The sequence below is a fragment of the Mustela lutreola genome, chromosome 2, assembly GCF_030435805.1.
Source record: "Mustela lutreola isolate mMusLut2 chromosome 2, mMusLut2.pri, whole genome shotgun sequence".
Taxonomy (NCBI): domain Eukaryota; kingdom Metazoa; phylum Chordata; class Mammalia; order Carnivora; family Mustelidae; genus Mustela; species Mustela lutreola.
This window is the reverse complement of record NC_081291.1, coordinates 13,169,998-13,191,861: the sequence shown is the minus strand read 5'-3', so window position 1 is coordinate 13,191,861 and position 21,864 is coordinate 13,169,998. Positions and strand designations below refer to the sequence as shown.

The window sequence follows — 21,864 nt, the reverse complement described above, 5'->3', positions numbered from 1 at the left end:
GTCCTTCCGCCGCTCCTCCCCCAACTCCCCCCACAGAGGCGGCCTCCTGGAGCGCCCAGGTTCAAGGACTCGGCGCGCACCGCGCGTTTCCGTCGGAAACCTCAGTTCCCCATGGCCCAGCCGAGGGCGGGGACTCGTAGCAGCGGCCGTTGCCCCGCCCAACCGCCTCCCAACGGCTCCCTCCGCCGGGTGGTGGGCGGAGCGTGGTGACGGACCAGCGCGCCTGCGCGCGCATGCGTGGGAGCTACAGGGCGGGGCTCGCGCGCGGCCCCGCCCAGGCCCGGCGTCTCCGCCCGCCCCATCTCCCAACCTCCTCAGCGTGGCGCCGACGCTGCGTGCGGCGCGGGTTACCCAGAGTGCTCCGCGCGGGGGCAGCTCACTGGAGTTTGGTTCTCGAGGCGGCGGCAGCAGCGGCGGCGGCTCCGGTGGCTCCTCCTCCTCCTCTGGTGGCGGTGGCGCCCCGGGCCCGAGCCCCGGCTCCCCTCTCCGCCACCCCGCGCGCCCCCTCCTCCCCCGGCGCCGCGGGGAACATGAGGCTCCGCTCCCGGAGGCCGGCGAGTGAGTGACCCCCGTCCCCCGCCTCAGCCCGCCCGCCCGCTGGCCCGGCCGCTCCCCCCCGCCTCGCCCAGGCAATGACAGCGGCTCCGGCGTCTCCGCAGCAGATCAGGGACCGGCTGCTGCAGGCCATCGACCCCCAGAGCAACGTAAGTACCCGCTGCGCGGGCCGGGACGGAGGCCGCGTGGGCCCGGGACCCTCCCCCTCCCCAGTGTCCCTCGCCCGCCGGGCTTCAGGGTACCCGCCTGACGCCCACCTACCACCGAGGGCCGCTGCCATCTCGGTCTCTCGCCGCACGGGCCCGAGCCGGGGGCAGGTCGGGCACTCTGGCGGCGCTCGGTACGTGAGGCCGAGGCTTCCGTGCGGCCTGGGCGGAGGGAGCAGACGGGAGCTGAGGCCAGAGCTTTCCCTTCTTTCTCGCTCCAGCTCTACGACCCTTGTTGCTTCTGACGGAGCTCACCCGCTTTGCTCTTCCCCGGGGACTCGCGACCCCCTGGAAGTCCTCCTGGCGTGGGGGAGGGGAGGGAGAAAGGCTGTGGAGCAACTGGTGTCCGGGGTATGACTCGGGAGCCTGTGCCGCCTGTGTCTTGGCCTTCTGGGTGATCAGGGAAGTTCTCCTCCCCTCTTCTCCCGGCTGGAAGCACCTTTCCGGTTTCAGAGGGAACCCCCCCAGGTTACTTTGCCCTTAGCCAGGTGCCCAGGACGCGTGGAGAGTCCCCCTCCTTGGTTCTGCGAGTGGACATGCCTTTGCTGGATCCCTCTTGGGATCGCTGCTGACCGTAGATGATCTTGGGAAGGGTGGGCTATTACCTTTTTGGCCCTAAATGCCCATTGCGTCTCTAATCAAGCCAGAGCCCCGCTTTTTGGTGTGAATTAGAGGTGATTATTTTGTCTCCAGTTTCTTCAAGAGCTCTCCTTTGGCTATCCCTTCCCCTGCCCGAGGGTCCCAGCTTGGTGGTTTGTCACCTAGATGGTCAGGGTTAACCCCAGAGTGTTGCTTTCTCAGATGGCCTTCCACCGAGGCTACTGTTTGCAGAGGGATCTCCTCTGCCCCCCTTCGTGTGTGTAGGGGAAGACTCACAGTGTTCTCATATTTTCTCCAAGGGATTGTTGGCAGTAGGGGTCATTTTCCTCTGTGGCAGGAGCAGGTTGAGCAATAGGAAGATGTTGTGGCATCCAGGTATGAAGTGAGCCCCTGCATTTGCTGGGAGACCAGGAAGTGGCCATTGAGATCACTTTTTAATATGTTGGGGACCGAAGAAAAACTGTCTTGGGCCAGGTAACTCAGGTTTCTCTCACTGTAGGGTTTTTGTTTTCCCATATGTGAGTTTGACTAATTAATTACTTTTAGCACTAAGCTTTAAACTTGGTGTTTTTGGAGTAATTCACATTGGCTTGTACAATTTTGGTAGAAATTCAGGAGTTATGGTCTTTGTAACACTGATTTTTGTATCATAAGTAATCCTCTTATCCCTAGTCTTGAGGCCCCATTAAGATTAACTTGATGGTAATTGTTTTTGACAAATGTTGTATACATTTTTGTTATGACTTTGGGGGTGGAGTAGGCACAAGCTATATAAAACCTTCCAGAATTTTTTGCAGTAACTGGTGCTGCTGTGGTTCCGAAGATTGAAATGTTAGAGGATAAAGCAAGTGATGTGAGAAATGGAACCTGGTGACTTTCGCATCTTTTGTCCAGAGTATAATTTCTTGAATTCTACGTGCTTGTTTGCCTTTGGGAGAATCTGAGAGGTTGCTGAGTTATTAGCACTGATCCTTAATGCCACCTAGGAGAGCTTTGGGATCAGGAGGCACTTTGACAGGCAGTAACGATGTTGTAGATTAGGTGGAGCAGTGACCTCAGGGGTTCCAGTGTTGTGTAAGGCTGTAATCTAAAGGGTTCCTGGTGGGGGAGGAGGGAGAGGAGGGAGAGGGGTTAGCCAGAAGAGGGAGAAGGAAACAAATCTCAGGTTTTTGTGTTTTAGTGTATGCAGATATTTTGCATTCGTAGAAGCCCATGGTGGTTTCCATGGGTTGGGCTTCACATTTCTTATGGTTTGTTTTGAGGAACTCCATCACTAATGGGGGTGCATGGAGTTCTGATATAAGTGTGGTGGATGGAATTGGGAAACTGTCTCTGAGATGAGGGATGAAAAAAGTGCCTCCTTTAAATGCCGCCATTGCCAGTGACCATCCGTGAGCATTGTTAGAACGTTTTGACAGGAGCCTGGCTTGGAGCAAACCACATACAGAAACTGGAGCCATGGCAGAATAGGCTACCGGCAGAGATGGTGCAGCCCTAATTCTGCAGGTTCTCTGGATTGGCCTGGACTCATGGGAGAGCAAGGTAGCTCCAAGAAGGCATTGCTGGTGCACAGCTGGTTTTCTCTACTTTGCCCAATTATGAACTCCACTTTGGGATAGTTAGTTGACACATATTTAAGATGCTCATGAAAAAAAAAATGGGGACAGTGTTGAAGAGCCAACACTAAAATTAAACCTCTTCTGAGAGAAGCGACAGAGAATTGTGTCATGTAATGCTTACCTTTATGGGCATGCAATTATGGTTAATAAACTTAGCTTTTGCTTGAAAAATCAATGTCAGGCAACTGACCTAATATCCACAAGTATCTGAGAAGTTAGTGAAGTAACAAATTGACCATCTCCTTGACAGAGGAGTTCTTGAAAGGAAAGTTGTCTCTGTTCACAATTCTAGCCTCTAGGGTATTTGAATTTCAACAGGCTCTGAGTTAATAATTTCTGCCAGCTCAGTAATAAAGTAAATCCTCTACACTCTTTTTTAAAAAGCAGCGAATAGTTTTTTCAGAACAATCTAAGCCTTACTCTCCTTGTGGCGTGTGTCCACCAAGGTGTTAGAAATCCCTGAAGCGCAGTGTGTGCCTTTGTCCCAGCTTAATCTTGGTGGATAGAGTTGAGGGCCTTGTCTTCCTGCTGCTCAGAAGTTGGAGTCTGTCCACCCAAGCACAGTCTTCCTCAGCAGGTGATTAGATTTTCATCTCTATTGGACACACTATTTCATGAAAGTTCGGGTTGTCTTCCTGACCAGAATGTGGGCTTCAGGAACATGGTTTGTTTGTTCTTACTCTAGAGCAGAAGCGCTAGGTGCTTTAGAGTGCTAAGTGCTGGTTAAAATGATGGAACCCTAGAATCTTCCTTTGGCCTAGGAAGCCCGTGTGACTTTAATAGGTGCTGAAGTTCAGTCTTGGAGTATTCTAATTCAGAACTCTCTAGAACTGTGAAGAATACAGATGTTAGTCTGGCATCTGAGAATAGGTCTGACAGACGGTGGCGTGGGTACTGCATCCTCATAACGAGTTGAATAATGGCACAAGGCAGGCCTTGCTCAGAGCAGGTGAGCATCTCTGTAATCAGACCAGAGAGAGGCCAGAGAAGGCACTGAGGGGGAAGAAGGGACTTGAACTTGCGGAAGATGTCTGTGTAAAGAAAGGCCTCCCAGTGGTCAGGATCTCCAGCAGGAAACTTCAAAAACTACATTCTTTCTCACAGTTACGAAGACATCAGGTGCCAGTGGGAGGTGGTCATAGACCAAGAGGCCTCTACGGAGAGATACACAAGGAATGATAATTTTCCTACCTGGGCATTTGAAGATTTAAGATGTTACCTAGCTTCTTTGGGCTGCAGGGTCCTTGTCTATAAAGTGGGACTGGGAACTGGTATATGCACCCATAAAACTTTCCAGAATGTGAACCAGGGTGCATGTTCTAACATGAATTGTTTTAAAAGTTTTTTCTTTTAATGCAAGGTGCATTCTGTGAACTTCTTAAAATAGCAAAATTCTAACAGAACTCGGCATAGAGATACATACTGTATATGATTTTGCAGCACTTCCACAGGGTCTTCTGCTTCCCTGCGGCTTCCCTGTAAGGGAGGTGGAGGGAGCAGCCGGTCTCCCCTTCCTGCAGGTGCGGAAGCCAATGGCATGGTGACAGTCAGTGCTGTTTAGTGGGGGCCTCCTGTGACCAGGAGAGGACAAGCTGCTTTTGTTTCTGTTGACTTCATTTGAGGTGACTGCCCTAAAGTTGGGGACTTACCCATAGTTTAACTGACAGTGTTTCTAATTCTTAATGTCACCACACTGCTCTCAAAGGTGAAGAGATGACTTCTGAAGAGGCCCGAGAGGGTATTGTTCTTGAGCTGGCAAAAAAAGATGTGGGGAGCCTTTTCTGTCCCATGTAAGTTTATATGAGATTACAAATTGGTTTAGATTTACCTGTGATAGATCTAACAGGTTGATGATATTAGCCTGTTTTGGAAACATCTAAAGGTTTCTGGCAGGGACGGAATCCTGGGCCAGAGCATACCGTGGTGTGTCAACTGCCAGCTGATAATGGAACTTTTCATAAGTCTTGCATGCCAGTTTTGTTTTTTGCTTCAAGGTTATAGCACTTATGTTAACTTGAAACACTGTTGATCCTGCTGAAAGGAGGATTGCTAAAAATTGTAAAAGGGAAGGCTGTAGGTTCTGATTCTCCCCAACACGGTAGGGGTATAAAAGCTAAATGTGTTGGTGCTGTCTCATCATTCTGGTTGCCCAGGTGCAATGACATTTCTGTCTTTGCTCTTTATATGTGGCCAGGGTGTCTGAAGAGAGCAGTGTGGCATTTTATGACTTTGGGACAGGCAAGTAACAAGTGTGACTTGTGAAGCAGGTGTAAGTCCTTGTTCTGACTCACTCTGTCCCTCAGAAGAAGTTGGATTTTACAGTCTGTCTCCGCAGAGGTCTCCTGGTGGTCCTCAGAAGTGACTTTAGTTGTCATCAGAGTATGTTGTCCTGGCTGGAAGTCACAGAGGCCTGGAGGACTGTCCCAAGATCAGCTTGTGGGAAGGGGCCTTTGTCTTGATACAGATGTGAAAAGGCTCCATGGTCACCTGGGCTCCTGGGCTCAGGATGTTGCCGTGTGTGGCAGGACGTGCACCTAAAAGGGTGCAAGCCTTGGGGTTAGGTGAAGGAGAGGTGCCTCAGTTTTGGTGTCTGTATAAGCATCTTCTCAGAGCTCCAGTTTAGCCAGAACCAGAACTCGGTTCAGTTCCTAGGGATGGGCAGTTCTATGGGCAGGTCTCTGCCCAGCCCCCACTCTGAATTGTCTTCTTGAAGCTGTGGTTTTGTCTCTGTTTGTAGAAGTTGTACCTTCCCCCACCCTCGCCCCCTGCCCTGTGCTGTCTTGAGTCTGTTTGGTCCCTTTGGGACCCCTCAGCTGGCTGTTGGAATGGGTGACTGACTTTGTGGCTTGGTGAGTGACTGCATAGGCCGTGCATTTTCAGCCTGGCCACTTGGAGCCCCCATCTGAAGCTCCTCCTGTTGACTGTCAGGGCACACATGTAGAACTGAGCAAGCATCGACGCGGTAAGTCCGTGAACTGGAGGGAATTTCCTGCGGGAGGAAGACATACCAGTATTCTGCATGTGATGCTTAAAAGTCGTCTCCAAATTCTAGGTCTGGGGAGGCCGTACACTAACATCTTAGTCACCAACTGGTACACACTGTTTATAGAGAAATACGGTAAAACTGAAAAAGGTGGCAGCAGTTGAATAAACATTTCTAGCAATTGCTTATGCTATTGGGTGTGGGGGGGTTGAACCTGGAGATGCCCAGCCCCTGACCCAGAGGGACCTGGAACAGGAAGAGAATGTGCACATGGGCAGTCTGAGGTGAGGTGGGACTTGGGGGGGTGCAGAGGTGGTCTTAGAGGGCTACAGCTCTTCAGTCCAAATGGGACAGTTCTTCGTGTGTCTTATTCAGAGGTAGTTCAGAGTTTTGAAGAGTATGAAATGACTTCTAGAACACATCATAATTTGAGTTTTCAGAATGAAAACTTTTAGAGTCAGATACAGGAAGTCTATTCTTGGTTTGTCTCTGACCTGAGGGAAACAGAATTTGGAGGGATGGCTGGCAGATCCTCAACAATTTGCCTTCTCAGCAGTGGAATGGGAAAGGGGCAAGTGTCAGGCTCTGTGAAGGGCCTGGGGTCTGCCTTCAAGTATTTGAAGAGCTGTTGTACCTTGGGGTTTGGTTTGCTTTGTCTGGCTTTCTGAGGCAAACCTAGAAGAGGAAGGCAGGAGGTCCTGGGAGACAGGCCCAGCTGCCCTTGGGGGACCCTTGATTATTGTCAGAGCTGGCTTGCGACAGTCCGGAACCACTGTGCCAGGTGGCTGTGCAGACATGCCTGGGCCTTCCATCTGGACCCCCAGACTTCTACCCAAGAGTTCCTGGAGATTATGTTCTGTGATTGTGTGAGAGGCCACTAAAAAAGGAGAAGGGTCACATCAGGTATGTGCCACTGCCAGGCAGGTGGGGCTGAAAGCCTTTGAACACTCCTGGGACTGCAGTGAGGTTTCCCTTGTCCATCCACTGGAGGCTGTAGAGTGGACAGCCGCAGCCTGCAGAGTACCTGCTGCGTGCCAGGTACCGCGTGGAACACCTTGCTTCCTGGTTTGCTCTCTGAGCTAGTCCTACACGTAGATGCTCTGTCTTCATTTTAGGGGAGGGTAGAGATTAGTGACCTCTCCGGTGTTGCAGAGGACCCTATGGGCCTATACCTGGCTCAGAGGTGGTGGGTTTAATGACAATCTCCTGCCTCCCACTTAAGCCGTGCCCAGCAGGGAATTTGGACTGCTGTGTCTTCTGAGGTTTAACCTCGTAAATACAAAGTGTTTTTAAATGTTAAGTTTTCGTGTTTCTATTTCCTTCGCAGTTCCCACAACCTTTCTCCCTTTGATATCTTCTAGCCTCGTGGCTCCTACCTTTTTGCCTGTCAGGATCCATTCCTATGATCAGAAATACGCAGTTTCCACATAATGGCAGATGTATTTCCAATAGCTGCTTTATGAGAAAATTCAAGGAAAGAAGCTACTCTTAATCTAGTCATGCTTTGAAGTGAAGTTGTGTCTTATCATCAGAGCAGCATCTACTTAAATCTGTAAGCCAACCTTTCTTGTGCGTGGCACCTGGGATGGGACCCTCGGTGGCTCACATGTGTGGCCTTCTGTCATTCCTTCCGCTCTCCTTTTCCAGAAAACATTCCCGCTTTCATCCCAGACAGTTGCCCTCGGGCACTCTACATAACTTAAAAACCCTACATTCCTGCTGATAATAGGTCTTGTTGATTATGTTTTCCTGGGATTGCAGGCTCCTTGGTAGTGGAGCCTGAGATAATCCCCATGTTTCTATGACTTCCATAGTGAGCTGGTGCTTAGAAGCTTGTTGATCTTCCTGTGAGAAGGGCTGGTCTTGGGAGCAAGACTTACCGAGCAGGTACTAGGGGACAGTACTTTCCAGCACTTTTCACGAATTGAAAACATTCACTCTGTATAGCAGCACAGGGAGGGAGGTACTACTGGTGCATAGACTGAGGCCCAGTAGACACACAGCTAGAAGGGATCACACTGGAGTTGGGAATCCTTCTCTCCCTACCCCCCACCAGGCCTCACCCACCTGCTGCCGTCGCCTCTGGCACCTGAGAGAGCATAGTCGGTACAAGGTAGGCATTCCACTTTCCTACCCGAGTGTGGATCCTCATGCTGGATTTGTCTATGGTATGTTTTTATGTCAGGCTGGGAGAAAAGTTGTACCTGAAATGCTTTGTGCTGTCTCTTGAACTGGCTGAGGAAAAGGTATGAGGCGTTTTTTTCCTTCCTGTCTCTTGGCTGGCATTTTTCACCTCTGACAGAAAAGATGACTGTTAATCTTCAATTCCTGCCTGTCTGTGGACCCTGGAGATCCTGTTCAACTGCTACCTTGGGACTCTTTTAAAAAGTCTCATGACAAACCAGACCCTTTCTGGACACCCCCTTCCCTGGGTTTCATCGGGGCCAGGAAGTGGGTGATGCTTCTTCCAGGTCGTACCCTGTGATGGGTCAGCTTGACTGCTGTGGAGATCATGATCACCTGTCCACAGTGAGCAGAATGATTTCATAGGTGGCTGGCTGTGGCTGGCCTTGACTCTGTGGCGGTGGTGGTGGTAGAGGGTGGTTCTGTGGTCCTCTCATGGAAGACTCACGTGTATGTGACCATGGCTCACACCGAGAGCGCAGCCCTCTCCCAGGCTCTAGTAGCCCCAGTGCCCTGCCCATACTTATACATAACTTCGGCTCCATCCCCTACCCACACCTCTGGTCACACTTGGTTCTGGCCAAGCTGGCTGTAGCTCTTCTTGCACAGATGGCGTCTGGGTTCTTCTTGTCCCCCCCACGCCCTCTTCCGTTCCATTAGCTCTCTTGACCCCTCTTGCGATGAGGACCCTGGGCCAGCTCAGGTTGGGGTATGGGGACTGTGGCCACGTTCTGTTTCTCCAGGTATGGGGACTGTGGCCATGTTCTGTTTCTCCAGGTGATCCCCAGGGTAGCTAACTGCCCTCCTCTTAAGGCCAGCCCTTTTGGAAACCACTTCAGGTAGACACTTTCCAACTTTATTTACCCTGTGCATCTTGCAGCTGTGCCATGCGCGCGGTTGGCAAGCCGGCCTTTTAGTGCTGTCTGTGGAGGAGCAACACTGATGTGTAGGTTATAAAATAGGAACAGTTTGCCCTCTTTCCTCCAGTTGTTTCACATTATTTCCTTCAAGTGTTCAGCTGGATAGATGCCAGCAGAGCACTCGTCTTCTGCTTTTACTACTTCTTTTGGCCAAGCCGCCCCTGGGGAGGGTCGCGCTGTGCTCGTGACAGGAACGTAAGTGCAGAAGCGCTGGTTGCCTTGTGCCGCTCAGAGGCTCGGAAGTGAGTCTGTTCTCAGGTGAGGACCTGGTTTCGCTCTATCTCTTTTGTCATGTTTCCTTCACACAGTGGGGTGTCTTCTTCCCAGCTCCCCCAGTTGGGGTTTCACCTTCTTTGACCATCATCCAGAAGAAGGAAGAGAAGGTGATGCTTTCCCAGAAGTTTCAGCAGACATTTCGTTGATGCTTTTTCTGGGCTTTGATGGAATTAGTGTTAATTGGTGCACCCCTAACTCTGGGCATGGTGTTACTTCATCCAGACCATCCCAGAATAGAGGGGAGGCCTCCAGGAAGCATCAGGGTCCTGTTGGTGGGAGGGATTAAGGGGTGGGAAACAGGCTGACAATGTTCCCTGAATGCATGCAGTTTAATCATCTCTCTCTCTCTCTCTCTTTTTTTTTTTTTTTAAAGATTTTTATTTATTTATTTGACGTACAGAGATCCCAAGTAGGCAGAGAGGCAGGCAGAGAGAGAGGAGGAAGCAGGCTCCCTGCTGAGCAGAGAGCCGGATGCGGGGCTCGATCCCAGGACCCTGGAATCACGACCTGAGCTGAAGGCAGAGGCTTGACCCACTAGCCACCCAGGCACCCCAATCGTCTCTTTGATGTGATAATACCATCAAATAGTTGGCCGTGGTACTGGCCTGGGAGACTTGGGTCCAGGCACAGAAATGTGAGTCACTGAAATGTAAGGTCTGAAGTAAGTGAAGGAGTGATTTGGATATTATGAGGTCACAGCACGAGGTTCTGAGTACCCACTCCTGGTTGAACCTGCAAACTCTGAGTTGCCTGTAGTCACACTTGGGTACTTTGCTGTTACCTTGTGTTAGTGCCTATGCTGGGGTGCAGCTTCTGACCCTATGCTAGGCTGAGGAGTACTTTGGAAGTCTAGGAGAGCCTGCCACAGTGCTGCTTATTCCCCTGTCCCCATCATTTCTCCTGGTGCTGCGTCCAGCGCAGCCAGGGGGAGGTGGTGCAGTCCCAGAGGCCCAGACTCACACAGGCCTCCTGTCCCCGTAAAGCAATCCCTTTGACTAGGTGAGAGCTGAGTTCTCCGGACTTCTTTCCCCTTGGCTCAGAGGCATGGATGGACACTGGATGGTCTGTTGAAAGCTGATCATCCTGCCCATTTCCTCTTGCCCTTGGTTAGCCTGGGTAACCGGAAACTGGTACCTGCACTTCCGGGCCTGGCTTTTCTTCCCCTTAGGTTAACTGAGAAGGGTGGGGTCAGATGATCTTTCACAGCCTTCTCCATTTTTCATTCTCTTTGTGTGTTGGGGTAGGGGTGGCTCTCAGCAAGCTCCTGAAGTTGATGATGTCTGCACCCCCCTTGCTGGATGCTGGTAGCCTAGCAGCAGTAGAAGTGGGCCACATGTTAGGTTTTAGGCATGCTCAAAGGAGGAAAGGTTTGCGAATGGGTATTTCACTTTCACTTCTATTTTAGAGGAGCTTCTCAAGCATTTACAATTCAGTTTGAAGGTTGGTGACAAGGCAGTGCTGCCACTGAATGCAGGAACTTAACTTCTTGCCAAAGGGCAGAAATAGCACCTTTCCAGGTGTTGTGTGAGCTTGTCCTGCCTTTGCTTGTAACTTCTCTCACCCCATCACTGAATCAGAATGGGGCATGTGTGTCTGTCTGTCTTTCTTATGTACAGACATCTTCTATGTGGTGGGAAATGCAGCAGGTCAAGTGTGACCTCTTGACAGGTAGGCCATTGAAGAAGAGGGGATTCACTCTCTTGTTTCCAGTTTGAAAAGTGCAGAATAACTCTGGTTTTGCATGGGGGTGAAGGAGCCCTTATAAGAAAATGGTAGTGTTGGGGCGCCTGGTGGGTGGCTCAGTGGGTTAAAGCCTCTGCTTTCCATTTGGGTCATGGTCCCGGGGTCCTGGGATTGAGTCCCGCATCGGGCTCTCTACTTGGGGTGGGAGGGACTTGCTTCCCCTCCACCCCCGCCTGCTTTTCTGCCTACTTGTGATCTCTGTCAAGTAAATAAATAAAATCTTAAAAAAAAGAAAGAAAGAAAATGGTAGTGTCCACAGGAAGTCAGGGAGGAGCATGTAGAAGCAGGGCCTGTGCTTCGGACAAAAACAGTAGGGGCCCCCAGCCTGCGTCATTCTCCCCTATGGCAGGACAGAAATGGTAAGGACACTGGTCTGGGGTGGGGGTGGTGCTGCCTTAGGGTTTCTGGTGGATTGCCTGTCAGCTCCACTTAGAGGGGAGTGGGCACCTGCTTGTCACCCTGGTGATGACACTCCGGTTAGGATTGCAGTGAACATGGTGGGGGTGGGCTTCCCCAAGTTGGGAAATAGGAAGTGGCATCATTTGCTTTGTGAGATGAGCTGACCCTGGGCACAAGAGTGTGCTTGTGTTTGTCCCTCCAGGCTGTCTTCCTGGGTCATCGTGCTGTCTCCAGTTCCCTGCTATAGCGTTGGTGCTGAGTGCACCTCTGCAGGAGTGAATGAGGCCTGATGTCTGATGTCTGACACAGATTGGTGCCCATCGTCCCCTATTCCCCTTGCACCTCGCTGTGGTAGCCATTCCATTCTCTCCAAACTCTCTGCCCACACTGCCTCCTTATCCCCAAGTGCGTTGGCTTTGCCTAGCACTGCCAAGGCCCTGTCTGCTTCTAAGGCTTTTCCCAGATACACTTAGAGCCACAGCTTCCAGGGGCACCTGAATCCCCTCTCTGCAGCTGACAGTTGTCCTGGATGTGCAAGCAGTCCATTCTAGAAGGGAGGCGCCTTCTTTCCTCTTGCCCTTGGTATGCTGTGCTGTGGTGGTTGGCAGTGCCACCACTCTGCAGGCGACCTCAGAGCTGTCCTGGGGTCCCCCTCCTGTGGCAGCTCCTTTCCTGCAATATGGGATCTCCAGGGAGGTCTGCCTCCTGCTCTCCTCTCCACACCAGCTGAAGAGTGAATGTCCCAAAACCGACATCACATCCTCTCTCTCGGGGCTGTGTGGCTGACTGAATAAAGGCTGAGTTCTTCAGGTAGCATATGGTGGAGAAGACCGTCTTTCTCTGGGTGGAAAACTGAGGCTTTGTCATTAGACATGACCGAGCTGGAATCTTGATTCTGCTATTCACCTTGCAGCCTTGGATGAGGTCCGGTTTTCAGCCTTCATTTTCTCAGGAGGATGTACATACGCAGCTTCAGAAGGCTCATGAGAATGGGATGTGGTCCCAATCCTGATGTGCCCCGGTTATCGACATACATGGCAGCTCACAGTTCCCAGGCCTGGGAGTGGGCAGCTCCCACCCTCCCCCCACCCCCAAGCTGCCAGTTCCTGTCCTTACCCTCGGGTCAATGCCGATTGGATGATTCATGACTGGGAACTAGCCAATCACGGGGCTGTATCTTCCTGGCCAGTGGTTGGTTTGAGGATGGGCCTGTGACCCATTCAGAGCCTGTGAATGTTTTAGCACTTTGCTGGGGTGAATTGGGGGGGAGACATGAATGGGAGAGGATATGAGCGGGTTGCTGCTAGGGTCTCCCACTTGGGGACGACCTGCCCAGGAGTGACACCAGGCCAGAGAGTTGAGGGAGGATTAAGACATCATGGCCTGACCAGCCCAAGGTGAGCCCTGCCTGAATTTTTCAGTTGTGTGAGCCAGTGGCTTCTTTTCTGGGTGATGAGGTCCTTTTGAAAGCTGACTTTTCTGTTACTTGTAATCAAGTCTAGAGAGAATCCAGACAGAATCAGCCAAGCACCTTATGCTCCGGTCTCTGGCTCAGGTGTCTTCGCTTCTCCTCTGCTCCAGCTGTGCTCCGGTGCACATCCGTCAGCTCCTGACCTGCTAGTGTACCCACACCTGCATGGTCCACCCTTCCTCTTTTACCCCCTCCCTCTTCACTTCCTACCTGCCTCTCTGGGCTCTGGGCTCAGGGTGCCTCCCTCAGCAAGGCCAGTGGCAGCTATACAGGAGCCCTGTATTCTGGCTGTTCTGGTGCCCTGGTCTGATCATCCCCATACTTTTAACCTGTCTGACATGACTGTATTACACACACCCCCACCCCCACCCCCACCCCAGCAACCTTGGTTCTTCTGCTAGTGCATAGTGAGCCTCTTCATTCTGTTAAGGTCAGTGGCCAGTTTATGAAACAGAGTGGGTTCATCTCTGGTTTCAAACTACAGATGAGCGCAAGCAGTGCCTGTTTGGGGAGGGTTGAGGGTAAGAGTTTAGGTTTGGTGGGCCTCGACAAGACAGCTGCTCAGCTCATGATTATTGGGGTTGGGGTGGCTGGTTCCCTGGAAGACTCTTCATTCCTGTTAGGACTTCTTGGCCTTCTTTAGACTTCTTGGCCTTCTTTAGATCTCACTCCTGGTGTCCTCCTGTGTACGTGGGTTCTCTGGGAACCCTAGTGGCATAGTTAGCACTCAGGTACCGAGCCTGTCCTCTGTGTGTCCCATAGTTCTGGGGAGTGTGGGGATTCTGGAGGCAAGTGGCAGGACCGGGGGAAGGGGGAGGGCGCCCTAGGTGTTGCTGTACTGGTCCAGCCCCTTCTATGGGTTGTGAGCCCTTCAGGTCCAGCCCGCAGGAGGGCACTAGCCTCCTCCCTCTCGTTGGGTGAGGCCCCGCCCAGGATGACTTCCCTTGTAGGGGCTTCGTTGTGAGAGCAGCACCTTCAGGTCCTTCTCCTGCTTTTGTCTGTCTGGACTTGGGGCAGATCACTTCCTGTTTCTGAGGCTCAGTTTCTCTATTTGTGGCTCGGGGCTGTTGGAGCCATTACCTGGTGGTGGTGTCCTAAGAGGCTGAGCATGTCAGTGCCTGGTATGGTGCCCAGCTTCTGTTGTCACCAAGGTGACCATGAAGGAATGAGTACTATCTGTGTGATAGGTGAACAAAAGAGGGAGGGAGGTTGTCCTTGCTGGAGGCCATGCACAGAAGGGGGAATAATCCTATCAGTGACCACAGGCCTGCAGATGGAGTTCATAAGGTTATTTTTTAATCTTCGGCCTTAATAGATATAGGAGAACCAAAGCAGCAGCTCTTAAGGTGCCCTCACTCTCTGCTAGGTATTATCCCATTTCATAGAGGAGTGGAAGGCTAAGCCAGGTGACGTAGCCAGTCACCTGGCCACTGCGTAAGTGACCTTGGAGTGCTAGCTTTCACCACGAGACAACACGGAGAGCCTGCAGAGAGAAGGGTGTGAGAATCCCTGCAGAGGTCTTTCCTTCCAGAGAACTGCTCGCTGATGGAGATGGTCTCTGTCTGTGCTGTCCCATGTGGTAGCTCTGAGCCATGCATGGGTGGTGACTAACAGGTGGCTGGTTAAGATCAAGGAACTGACTTCTAAATTCTATTTAATTTTAATGACCACCTGAATTGGACAGCACACTTCTGGGGCCTCAGATTACTTGTGCTTTGGGTAAGGTCCTGGGACTGTGTTGTTTTTTTCCACATGGGAAATAGGGGAGGGGGTTGCACCTAGGTTGGCAGAGGGGTGCAGAATGGGGCTCTTGTCCTTTCCTTGCCACCCACTCGTCTTAACCCCTCCCCAGCCAGACAGCTCTGGTTATTCCAGTGTCTCTAGAGCCTCTGAGCCATATCTGCTCCACTTGTGAGGTCTTGTCTTATGGGGAAGAAAGCCTACTTTCTTAAGTCTGGATTGATGAATGCAGTTAACAATCAAATAGAAATCCTTTGAGCCTCCCAGATGGACAGAGATGGACAGATGGGAGGACAATGAATAAAAGAAAGAAAAGTATTTAATGTGCAAGGGTTTTGGAGTGAGGCGTGGGTTCAAATCTCTACTGCTCTGTCTCTGTCTCTGTCATTGGACAAATCGCATCAGATATTTGCTGTCAGTCTCCAGTTTGCTGTTGTCTATAAGGGGAGAACCAAACAAGTCCTGCCCTACTAAAGGGCGCATCATGGGCGCTGAGCACGTCCAAGCCCTTCCCTGCCTTTCTGGGAATGGGGACAGGAGCACTCATTCCCCTGGATGAGTTTGTAGATATTTAACTTTGGTTTTCACAGATGCTGTTCTTTCTCAAAGATCGTCTTCCCTTTAGTGTGAGCAGTGAGCAGTTACCAGACAACATTGCATAATTTTACACATTTCTGAAAGCTCCCTGGGGGTGGGAAACCGGAAGAAATAGGTTGTAGAATAAAATCTCAGACTTGTAGAATGAAAGGCGCACTACTTTGGAAGAGGGGTTTTGGTTGGGACTCCCAGTCAGGATGAAAACCTGCCTGGACTTTTCTGAATCCCTTTGTACTGCATTTGCAGAGGGGGGTGATCAGAATCTGATTTTGTGAGTGAAATCACCTTTAGGAAGCAACGTCCTTTCAGTCTGGAGAGGGTTTTTACAATTAACTGTCCCAAGATCTTAGAGACATCACGGGACAGAAATGTTGATGTGATTAATAACCAGAAAGTATACCTTGTCCTTAAACGTGGGAAGAAGGCATTGGCAGGAAATCAAGACTTGAGTTAAAACTACCCTGTTGCTATTTTCTGCTTCCAAGTCTGTCTCCCACCTTGCCCGCCTCATCCCACACCGCCCTGCTGGCAGGATCCAGGAGCTACTTCATACCTCACCGTTTTGGAAAGTTTTTGTGTAGGGAGAGGCATAGCCACGTTGGTGTCCTTTGAATCTAGTCCTTTTACTCCTAGGAATCTATTAACAGGTACAGGCTGAATTTTAATAACAATGTTAATATATTCACTTAATAATGATTGTTGATGTCATTAATTTAACGGTATGGGAGAAGCTTAGGAAACACGTGCATCTCCAGAGTCAAGTAGCATAGAGCTGTGAAGAACAGTCCTGAAAGCTCTGTGGAAAAACAGACAAGTCTTGCCATGATGAAGAAAAGGAGTATTTTTGTTGGCCAAGCACAACTAGGAAAGGCACAAAAACTGGAGCTTTGGATAAAATGAGAACCACTTGCGTTGGGGCAGTAGGAACACTTTTTGTTTTTGTTTTTGTTTTTCTGTGCTCCATTGTCTTTTTAATTAAACAGTGAAAAAAAGAAAATAAAAGTAGACTACTTTAGCCTGAAGAGCACTCAAGAGCTATTGAGAGCAATCGGATATGGAGGGGGCGCAGACTGGTGTGTGCTGCCGCTCGCAGGAGAGGGTAGCATTCTTCCTCACACGCATGTGGGAAGCTCAGAGCAGCAGCGTGCGATGCTTTGCCCTAGTCGGGGCTATCAGGACAAAGAGGACGTGCGTGGACTCATGGGTTTTATTCATCGCAGTCAGTGACGCCATGGCTGTGGTTGTGTTAAACTCCTGGTGTCATCTGTGCTTCCTGCTTTTTGCCACCTTACTATTTCCGGTCCATCTCTAAGTCCTAGTGGCTGTACCGCCAGAATGTCTCTTCTCCGTCTCTGGTGTATGCCTGACCATCTCCCTGTTGGGAAACTTCCTTCTTTCTCCTTCCAAAGCAATATCAGATCTCATCATTCTGCCAGTTAAGATCCTGTGCACTCAGAACAGACATCCCATTCATTATTATCATAATCTACAGGTGTTCTGTGACTTGAACCTTTCTTTCTTTCTCCTCAATGTGTAATACTTCCCTGTCCCTCATTCATGTCCAGGCCTCCTCCCCAGGTCCGTGAGCATCAGACTCCTTCAGGTCTCTCCTGGTCACTCATTGTAAAGAGTCCCATCCCCTCCCTGCTGTGTCACACTGCCGCCAGATGCTTTCATGTCAGGGTACATGTAGGAAATGACGCTGTGCCCACAGTGCACTGGGGGAGCGGTTGAACTGGGACTGGAGGGAAAACCTCAAGCATGACATTTTTTCAGTGTGATTATAAGAGAAATGAAGTATATAGTGTTAGGGAATGTGTAAAATAATTAACTTGTTTTGACTTTCTGAATAATATTAACGTTAACTTTTATAAGAGGGAGTGCTATGTCCGTGAACCTTTTATTATGTTAGGTTGGATTTTTTTCGCTTGACTCTAACAGTTACTATAGAGAAATTCTGTTTGCATGTGCAGGTGATGAAACTTAGAGCCAATTTTTAGTAAACATTCAATAATTGGCAAGAATTGCTATATCTAATGAATCCAAGTTCTTCCCTCTTTTCCGTTTGCAGGTAATGTTGAAATACAGTAATTATGCAAATGGATTTTCATTTCATTCGAACTTTATTTCAGGTTCTTTGAAGTAATGTACTCTAATTTACTCTGTGGTGTGCCAGTAAATGTTTGGCAACTAGCTTTTCTGGAAAAAAAAAGTATGCATGCACATACACGTGTAGGTTTATACATTTTACTGATATAGAGGATGGGTAGTATACAGTTTACAAATAATAAAATACATAGCCCTCTTTGTTGTCAATTCTGTGTACCAGTTGTTTCACAGATTGCGTTCCTTGATTTTTGCTGAACTTTTTAAACTGTAGTCAGCTTAAGAGTGTAGTTCTGACATGAATGTCGATTGATAGTTTTGTTTATGTAATGTTGAATGACACAAAAGTTTTCAAATACTGGAAGGCTATTTCCTTGTTCGTTTGTTATTCTTAATGTAATGACTACAGGCATGACACACTTTTAAATTTAATCTGCATTATTAACATTTTCGCCATCACTTTCTTAAATCTAAATCCCAGGGGTTGGCAAACTATTTCTGTAAAGGGCCAGGTGGTAAATATTTTGAGCCATAGAGTCTGTCACAACTCTGCCTTTATTTATAGCACAGAAGCAGCCATAGACAGTATAGAAATGGATTGTTATAACTGTGTTCTGATAAAACTTTATTTATATAGCTAAGTTTATGTTGTTTCATCTTGATAAAAAAAAATATAAAATGAAAAAACCCTTTTATTTACAAAAACAGACATTGGACTGGGTATGGCCCAGGAGTGAATGAAGCCCTAATTTTTAGCATTTGCCAATTTTGGTGGTGGAAGTACTTCCACTGTGGCTGGTTCCCATGTCATTCCATGACAATACCACACGTGGAGTTGGGAAGAGATGCCTCAGTAGCACACCATTTACCTAGACAGTAGTAGCGGGGCAAAATGAGTAGGAAGAGATGAGTTGTGAGTATTTCATTGCCTTTGTTTTCAGTACAACTTGTGAGCCGCTATGATTGCATTTTTTACAGTGGCTGTGTTTAACAGCCGGTCCCTAAGATTCCTAAAAGTTTTACCCCAGGCTCTCATGGGTTGATGTGAGCTGGCTCCAGCACAGTCCTGGGTAGAGTCCCTCCTCCTAGCTAGTGTGGACCCTGGCTGCAGGCCACAGGTTCTTTGTCCAAGATGGCATCACTGCCTTTGCAGCCAGCTGCCAGCATGGTTCTCTTGGTTTGGAGGCTGTGGTGGGAGCCCCTCAGGGGCATGTGGTGAGCCAACTGCCTGAGGGTGGGGCGGGGCCAGAACTCTCCAGATTCTGCTCGGGTTCTGATTCTCTGTAGCCTCTGGGGCTGAGGTGCCCACTTCTCCGGGCCCAGAGGTCAGAGGAGGATTTCCTGTAACATGCCGTGTGGTTATTTTTTCATAGTTTTTGGTACACTGACATTGTCTTGTTTGCCTGTCTGCTGTCTGCCTTCCCTGACATGTGTGGAAGCCCCACAAGCTCTGTCTGCTCCCTGACTTCCTCCTTCCTCACCATGTGCGTGATATGTTTTTATTTTCCCCGTAAATAGATCACTGCTGAAGGAACGCTCATGTCTGTTCTCGCGGGCTGCAGCAGTTGGCAGTGCGCAGTCCAGATGGGTTTGGGCTCCTGCGTCCAAGGTTTTCCTGTTGTTAGAGACAAGTGTTCCTTCTCGGTGTGTGCAGGGTGCCCTCCCCATTGGAAAGGAGCAGCTCCCATCTTCTAGCTACTTTCTCCCATATCAAGAAACCACTGTTGCTAACCTCACCACCGGGCCATGGAAGTTGCTCTAGGTTTCAGCGTGGCTAATGCTGTGTTTGTTTCCACTCCCTCAAAAAAGGAAAGAGTGAAACCTAAACCCAGTGCATCTTGAGACTGCTCTGTGCGGAGGGTGTGGGCCTCGTTGACAGGGCCAGACGGCTTCAGAGTCCAGAGGCTCAGTGGGCTCTCCCCTGCTGGTCGTGGGGTGCCCCCGCATCCCTGCTTTACAGAGAGTCGCACTGCCACATCTGTGAGATGACGGGACTGGCCCAGCCTGCAAACTGTGTCATTCCTAATTAGATGAAGGTGTTTGTGCTTTTGGGGACCCAGTTCCAAAGCCATCATAGCCCTGGTCTTGTAGGGAGGAGAGCGATAGCAGCTCCAGAGAAACCAGTCCACTGCAGTATCCAGGCGGGCCCAGGCCTGTAGAACCCCAGTGACCCCCCTGAGGATGAGGTGGAGTCACCCGTATGCTCTGTCAAGCTGCCTAGGATGCTGGTGATCTGACACCCATCCCTTTGCAGGGAGATGGAAGTGAAGAAGTGTGTATGTGAGTTAGGGGAGTGAAGGAGGAGGAGAGCTTGCCCCACTGAATGACAGATTTGCTAAGGGTTGGATAAGAAGACAAATGTGAAAGGTGATTTGTTACCAAGAGCCCTGTGCAGCCTTCAGCTGTTTCTTTCCTAGGGGCTTTCATTGGCAGGGTGAGCCCTGTAGCTCCCTCCCTCCCAGCACTGTGGAATCTGGGCCGACCCCTTCTTCTGTCACACCGGGGGTTTCCCCCGCCCACTGCTCCTCTGAGCCTCTTACCTGTCCGGGAGTGCTGCCTGGCACCAGCATGGAGACTCCACTCCTGGGCTGCCTCGGCATCTTGGAGGTGCCATCTCTCAGCTGGGTGCCCCATACCAGTCCCGTCTGCAGCTGCTCTCGCTATCTCGGGGGGATGTGTGGACATGGACTGCAGGTGGCAAAGACCAGTGGAATTTCCTGGGCCGCCTCCTGTGGAGGCAGCCTCCTGGGTCTCTTTTATATCCATGTCTTTTTTTTATTCACCTGGTCGTTGTGGCCTTTAGGCTGCCTCTCCATCCGAGAACCCCAGGGCTTCACCCAAGTCCTGCCCATGCTGGTGTCTCACACTCTACATGGGCTGTCACTTTGGGTAGGAATCTTGTTTCTGCATCTCCGTTTCTGAATCTGTAAAATGCTCTATGCCAGTGCAGCTCTGGGACTTGTGGGACTGTGCCCTTATGGTGGTGGCACCGTGGGGAGCCTTCAGTAGACACAGGAGGCGGTGGTGGACAGTGTGTCAGGAGACCTAGCTGTGATTCCTTCCCTGTCCCTACAGCCAGAGCAACTGTATTTCTTATCCTCCACACCAGGACACTTTTAAAGGGAATGAGGCACTATTAAAAGTTACACTGGACTACAGGTGTAAATATGTATTCTGGCAAACCAGGTCTAGGGTCACTTTCCACACTCTGCTGTCTCTGTTTGAAAGCTGCTGTCCTTATGTGCAGTCCCTCAGATCCAGAATATCCCCTCTGCAGAACCGGCTCTGGCGACTCACAGCCCCCTGAACTTCCCCAGCCTGCACACCAGGTGTGGCCTGTGCTCTTGGGCCTTCCTTTGCCCCATCCTCTGCCTGAAATGTTGTTTTCTTTTCTTTTTATTGATCTGTTAGTACACAAGCAGTAAATACATTTATCTTTTTAAAATGTTAGGTGTTTGAGTTACAGCTGAGGCCACTTTGGCCTCTGTCACTGGTGCAGTTTTTCCTGTCACTGTGGAGGGGACCACTGTCGTGAGTCTGGAGTACGTCTTTGTGTGTCAAGATACATCCTAGAACACCATGCGTGGTTTTTAAATAAGTGCTGGCACGCGAGTCTGTCATTTTGAAGGCAGCTCATTTCCCTCAGCATGTCCTGGCTCTCTGTCTTTGTTACATATGAGTATAATTCATTTCTTTAACTGCAGCGTAATATTCTGTGATTGTATCTGTTTCATTGTCATGGAGCTGGCTCCCAGAATTTATTAATAAAACAGTGTATTTGAATATTTATGTGCATACCTGCACCGAATCTGTCGGACAGTAAAAGCGAGGAGTGCTGGCTTTCACCGTGGCAGAAGTGGTGGGGCAACTTCTGTGGGGGCCCTCCACGGGCAGGGCAGACCCAGCATCCTCCTCCATCGCTCTGCTCTGAGCTGGTGCTGAGGGGGTGGGAATGGGGAGGGGCAGCCTCCCGCACTAGCACAGGGCCCTGTGAGCACTGCCTGGAGCCTGCTGGGCCTGAGACCCTCCCTGAAGCCGGGCACCCCTCCTCCCTACTCCCTTTTTCTAAAGCCAGGGTTAGGTGCCATAGGGCAGGTGAGGGCAGAGCTGGCATTGGCTCTAGGAGGCAGGCTGGGCGGGGCCCGAGGGCATGTCTGTCCCTGACACACAAAAGCAGCCAATGTAGGGCCTCACTCTTTATCCACCTGGAGACAGCTGAAGTCTGTTGCCCTGGATCTTCTGTGGCTCCCCTCAGATGTCACTAGCATTCAGGAAAACCCTCAAGCACTCAGGAGCACACCTGGTTTAGCAGGAGTCCGGAGAGGCGGTGACTGCATTGATTCCCACTGCGCAAATCAGGACCCCCAGCTGGCCAGCACTTGAACCGTGTGCCTGGCAGATTCTCACACAATCCCATGGGAATGCGATTGCTTCCCCCGCCCCCACCCTCCCGCCCTCCTTAGAG

General features: G+C 50.4%; 1 protein-coding gene across 2 annotated transcripts in view; it reads left to right on the top strand.

Moving 5' to 3' along the window:
• Window positions 1-337: 337 nt before the first annotated feature.
• MED26 (mediator complex subunit 26) overlaps window positions 338-21,864 on the top strand; it is a 52,346-nt gene continuing 30,819 nt past the window's right edge. The window contains exon 1 of one of the 2 annotated variants that reach the window (XM_059160376.1): window positions 338-704. In XM_059160376.1, the coding sequence (XP_059016359.1) occupies window positions 633-704 (72 nt within the window). In that variant the 5' untranslated portion in view covers window positions 338-632. Of the gene's footprint in view, window positions 705-777; window positions 896-21,864 lie in introns of those variants that run through there. The other variant, XM_059160379.1, reaches the window with a different exon arrangement.